The sequence below is a fragment of the Poecilia latipinna genome, unplaced genomic scaffold, assembly GCF_001443285.1.
Source record: "Poecilia latipinna isolate Pla-1442-1.1 unplaced genomic scaffold, P_latipinna-1.0 Scaffold6408, whole genome shotgun sequence".
In the NCBI taxonomy this organism is placed as follows: Eukaryota; Metazoa; Chordata; class Actinopteri; order Cyprinodontiformes; family Poeciliidae; genus Poecilia; species Poecilia latipinna.
The window spans coordinates 1-5,818 of record NW_015119024.1 but is presented as its reverse complement, the minus strand read 5'-3'; the positions used below and the strand labels follow the sequence as shown (position 1 = coordinate 5,818).

The following is a 5,818-nucleotide window of genomic DNA, read 5'->3' as shown; positions in this document are numbered from 1 at the left end:
TTTTTTATCCATTTTAGTTTTCACCCTCTGACTGCTGAAAACTGCTGTTGAAATCGGAGATGTTGGTCGTCTCAGAGTTCATCTAAAGGTCTCGGTCTGGTCAGCTGGCCAGAGGGAATGAGCTATTTGTTTGGTTCAAGTACGCTGGACCAGCTCAAGGACGTTGGCTGCAAAGCGGCCACAGAAACCGGTGCGTCTCCATATGAATTCAGTCACATGGTAAAGTACTCCAGACTGGGGCTTTAATAATATACTATTTGCCACAGTATATTGCATATACAGTACATTGTACAATAATGACACAAAGGAAGGCAGCATACTCCATCTTTGTTAATCTGGCCAGACAGTATTTAAATATAACACAGTGTAACAGTTTCAGCCACTCCTGCTCTCAGTCGTCACTCCGACATTTTATTCAGACTACTGGCTGTCAGGGGAAATAAGGGCGGATTGTACCGGTCGGCTTCTGCAGACGATGTGTGCGCTAAACATATTTTTTGGCTTTGTATTTGTATGTGTGTAATGATAAACATGAAAAGTGTAGTAAAACGCTGTGATTTTGGCCTGACATACTGAGTTTTTCCTACCACGTCCTGGTTTGACCCTCACTGTCTTGGCCTTGTGTTGCTGAATTGTCTGAATCCCAGTTTGGCCTGGCGTGTCTCTGCATTACCGTGTGTGGTGTGACTGGTTCCAGTGCGTGTAAAGTCTGCGGTATGTGAATGGCCTTCCTGACAACGGAGGGGTGTGTTTGCACTTTGCCCGTTTCGTCTGTCTGCGCCGGACCCTGTGGCTGTGATGTTTGCATCGTCTGTGGGATGAGAGCGCAGGGCGGTCCGCCGGGGTCTTTCATGGCCATGCTGGCCCCCACCATGGCCGGATAGCTTCGGTTCCTCCTCAGTCCTGCATTCAAACCCGGGAGCCCGCCACCCAGGCCGCTGGAGCTGAAGGGCGCCAACAGACCGCTCCCGGAGGAAACCGAGGCGGAAACAGCGGAGAGCGTTCGGAAGCGTTTCAGCTTGTCCACCAGTCCGAGGTTCGCCACCTCGTTCTGGCCGTCTTCGTCCGCCTCGCCGTCGTACTCTCTCTCCAGATCCATCAGCACTTCCCTCAGAATGGTGCGAGCCGGCTTGGAGGCGAGGAAGGCGTCGTAATACGGCGGATCCTCCTTCGAAGGGCTGAACTGAAACGCGGGCCGCGCCGTGGCGGCCGAGGCAGATTCTTGGGGCGGGGAGCTGGGAGGGGAGCAGGGCTGAAGAAGGAGCGTGTCCGGTCGCCTCACCGGCGGTCTGACTTCATTCTCCCCTGACTTGGCTGCGTCGCTCTGCACCTGCACGCTTCCCGTGGGCGTCGAAGCGCCGCTGGCACCCAGCCCTCGGTCCCAGCTGCAAGGATCGTACACCGAGGCAGAAATGCCACGCTCCAGCAGGAGGCGCACGAGGCCTAGGGAGGTGCTGGTGGTCTTGGTGGAGTCTCTCAAGTTGGTGGAGGACTCGCTGAGGGAGAGCGACAGGGAGAGGCGGCGCGGGGTGCAGCAGGGGGTGTAGGAGGGCGTGTGCGGGGCCGAGAACGGCACGGGAGAGGAGGTGTGGGTCGGAGTGCCGATGGCAGAGCCGCTTTGGCAAAACACTACCGCAAGGCTGGAGGCGTAAAGAGGAGAGGAAAAGTAGAAAAGAAGGCATAAATGACAGTCATCAGGTGAAAAATGCTCGAGTTCAGAAACAGATGAACTCGATTTATTAATAATCACCATAATACATCTGCTTAACAACTGAGGAACAGAGAGCACTGTGAGTTTTCTTCTTCTTCTTCTGAAAGGCTTTTCTGCAAATCCTCCAATGAATTTTAGTGAGAATACCTTCTTATGATATAGTAGAGAAAAACAGCAAGGCCTAACAAAAACTGTGGGGCACAAATTGATCAAAACATTTTGATCTCTACTACAGACGTTCTTCAAAAATAAAGCTTGTAAGGCTGGTAAAGGTTGGAAAGAAAAAAAAAAAATTCAATGTCTTCGATCTGCACAAAACCACAGACGGTCTTTCTCCCTTTCGGGGCTCAACACAGCTGCTCATCTGCCTGCATCTCATCCAGTTCCTGCAGCCTTCGTGTTCACACCACATCTCTGCATACGTTGCTCCTCTAGACTCACTCATTTTCTGTCCTTCCTACCAGCTTAGATATTAAATTATTATCCAGTGTGTACAGTATTGTGTCACTTCACATATCAAGACTGGTCAAGCTGCAAAAATTTATCAAAAAGCAAAAGATTAACTTCTAATTTCACAGGCCAATAAGTGAGAAGTCACTTTTGCTCAAAAAGACCACGGATGTCTGACAGCTTTTAGTAAAAACTGCATCAACGTGTCAAAACATGCACGACTCATTTTAGTTTAAACAAAGTAGGTTTAGAGAAACTTGCATGCAAACCCACTGATATTTTCTGAGCTAGAAACATCGACAGCAGCGCAGCGATCGTGTCGAGCTTCGTTCCGACTCCGTAATCATTAGATTTCAAGCATGATTAAAATATTTGTTATTTTGAGGTGTCTGCAATGTAGCATTTTTTTTTTTGTTTTGTTTTTGTTTTTCAGCAATTTCCAAACCTCGTTACAAAATAAGGCAAAAGTCAATTAAAAAACATTCAGTGGAAAGTCAGTGGGTACGACAAATGCTTTCTCAAACTGGATTTGAACTTTCTGTAATCATTTCGTCCCAAAAGATTTTAACAGGCCTGAACACTGTTTTCGTAATTATTATTTCGTAATTATCGGTATCCATCTTAAAAAGAAGCTTGTGCACACTGGATTAGAGAGCAGATTTAGAGGCAAACCCTGACGTTACTCAGGTTCAAACACACCCACACAAGGTCTTTAGAGATGCACAGCCATGCACGTTCTCACCCATCTGCACACTGAACAGTGCTTTCAATGGGTCTGCTCTAATCCTGCCAGCAGAGCTATGTGATACAGCTCCGGCTCGTCTTCCTCATCACATGACCTGTCGAGCCAATCACACAGCAGGGACACAAACACTTGAGCGACCTCCTGTGACACCAAAATGTGTTTCGAAGAAAAAAAAAAACAAAAAAAAAACGAGAGAGAAGCGTCCAGCTCCATTTAATTTGTGTAAATTAACAGCGATTTGAAGTGAATATTTAAGGAACCCAAAAAAAAAAAAAAAAAAAAAAAAATCCGGCTGAAAAAGTGCGCTTTGGTAAATATTTGGGTGTTACGTTACCTGGGGGACACAGAGGTCAGCTGGTCAGACGGGTGGAGAATCCTGCAGGTGGTGAAGGTGTAGGTGGAGCTGGTGTGGGACAGACATTTCCCTGGGAAATGGACTGGAGGAGGAGAACAAAATAAAATTCCGTCAGCCGTGATGAAAAATGCACCAAAAATCATACACTGTAAAACTGCATGTCGTAAAGAAAGGGGGAAAATAGATCGCAGTCACAGTTCAGACCCCAGGCGAAAGCACCAGTTTTAATTAGCCCCGCTTTTGTATTTTTCAACTGATTTCAACATCTAATGATCTTCTCAGTTGTTGAAAGCTGACCTCCTGCATTCAAGTTAAATGCAAATAAATCGAAAGCAATTAAATAAAAAACAAGAAGAAAAAAAAAAAATTCCCCCTCCGAATCAAGATTCGAAGATTCGAGTGAAGCAAGGATAGAAAATGAAGGGATGAAGAAGAAACAGATGAAAGTTGCATTCTCTAAATGAATCTCAAATGATCACAGCTACATGCAGATATTGTCAAAGACCAAACGTGCTCAGGTCAGGGTTAGTGTGTGTGCGAGCTGGTAGAGGTGACCCTCTGACAGAGCTGCTGAATTAGCTCCGAGCAGCTCCGAGCGTCGCGCTTTCACGTGACACAGAACAGCTGCGGTCGCAACACCTGATGCAGCCTTGGCGCGCGCACACAAGCCAGCGAGCAAACTGGATCCAGATACGATGATACATCTGTATCTCTGCACTGCGTCAGTCATGTTCAAACTCTCATTTTTTTTGTTTTGTTGTTACATTTTTAGAACTTTGCAGGTTTTGGTTTGAGAAACTTGCCAGGCCCTGAAGGAAGTGAGAGCAAAGCAAAGGCGGCGTATGAAAAGGAGAAACTGAGAAGGAGAAAAGAAAAAAAAAGAAAAAAAAAAAAAAAAAAAAAAAAGTACTCTGCTTGGACGGAGGCGGACGGCTGTGTGGATAAGGCGTGGCTCCTGGCTCGAGCGGAGGTTGAGTGTGATCATGCAGGAAGTGTTGCCACGTTACAGCTGCGAAACGTCCAGTGAAAGCCTTCCCTTCACTCCTTCCACCCTCCCACCCGTCTTCCTCTGCCCGTTCCTTCTATTCTCCCCGTGCTCCAGATTTAGTTTCATTGGGTTTCTCTTTTCCTGCTAAAACGCTCCCTCACCAGGCATGCGGTCCACAGTGGCGGGTTGCAGGGCCTGGAGCTCCTTGAGGTCCGTGTGCCTGCTGCGCTCCGAACAAGAGGGAACGGGTGAGGACGGGGAAGGGCGGGAAAGGGGAAGGGGCGCGCCGGCGACGACTCTGGCGACGACTCCATCTTTTCCTTCCACTGCCTCTTTCGGACCACAAATTGCTCCATTCAGTCCTTCTAGCTGGTTGCTGCCCTTGATGTTGCAGCAGGCGGAGCCGACGGCGGTAGAGCAAAGGGAACCTGTCGGAGCGGGGCTCTCTCCTGACGAGCCGGTGAACGGGTCACACGACGCCTCGTCCTCCTCCGGCTGGTCCAGCTGCCAGCTGTCCTCCTGCTCCTGCTCCCGGTCCTGCTCTAAAGTGCGAAAGCCCTTTGTGACCACGCCCGGCCGATGGTCCAGCAGAGCCCCCATGTGTGGCTGAGCCAGCTGCTGCCATGCGTGCAGGGTAGCAGAACCTGCACAAGTAAAAAAGGAAAGCTTTATGTTACCGGAAAATACGCTAAAGACACTCTAGATGTACAGCAATTCACAATAAGACCATTTCAGCTGTGCTTCTACCTGAACATATGTGACACAATGAGCTGCAGGTTTATAAACCTGTTGAGAAATCAAACACTGGGGTTTATTCCTTAGCAAAACTAACATTTAGGTCTGAAATGTGCAGTGAATGAACAGGAATGCTAACAACACAGGAAGTTAAAAACCCACCACACATCCTGAATCAGATTAGCTTGTGAGAGTTAGCTCTGTTAAGCTGCAGCACTATTTTCCACTGAACAAAATATATGACCAGCATAAAGATAATAATATCAGAAAAGATAGTCTCCATGTTTTAACTGTCTAAAAAGGGCAGACGGCAAAGTGAGCAAAATGTCTATGTTAAGTTTCAGCACTTTCGTTATTTTGGGTGCTTTTTATGTAAAATGTGGGAACATGTGAGCGTATTAACTGGGGGAAAAACAAAAGAGACAAGAATATAAGGAATGGAAGAGGAGGAAATTAGATTTTATTAGGGAAGTTGTTTACAAAGAAAACAGAAGTCAAATGGAAGAAGAAAGAATCAAATGAAGAAAAGAAAGCTCAAAAAGAGACAGAGGGAAAAGAAAAGCGGCTACAGATGAAAGAGAGAAACAAATGTGTAAATGTCACGATTCAGAAGACAGATGTCGTGCTAATAAATATTTTGCTCATGAGGACAGAAGAAACGACACAGAGAGCAGAAACAAACCTACAGGGATGGTGAAACGGTGACAATAATCTACGAACTTGTCACGTTTTGCTACGTTACGGTCACACACTTCAAGGCACTTTATCACAAAAAAAAATCCCAAAAGACACAAACAGGAGGAGCAGAGCCAAAAATGAACAAAAAATATACAT

At 46.8% G+C, this 5,818-nt stretch overlaps 1 protein-coding gene across 1 annotated transcript; it reads right to left on the bottom strand.

The window, feature by feature from the left end:
* On the bottom strand, positions 1-5,132 carry LOC106943921 (trafficking kinesin-binding protein 1-like). The gene is made up of 3 exons (XM_015027215.1): positions 4,411-5,132; positions 3,241-3,343; positions 1-1,640 (listed from the first exon to the last, which is right to left on the bottom strand). Exons 1-3 carry the CDS (start codon positions 4,847-4,849, stop codon positions 584-586), a joined length of 1,599 nt encoding a protein of 532 aa, XP_014882701.1. The 5' UTR covers positions 4,850-5,132; the 3' UTR covers positions 1-583.
* Positions 5,133-5,818: the final 686 nt, after the last annotated feature.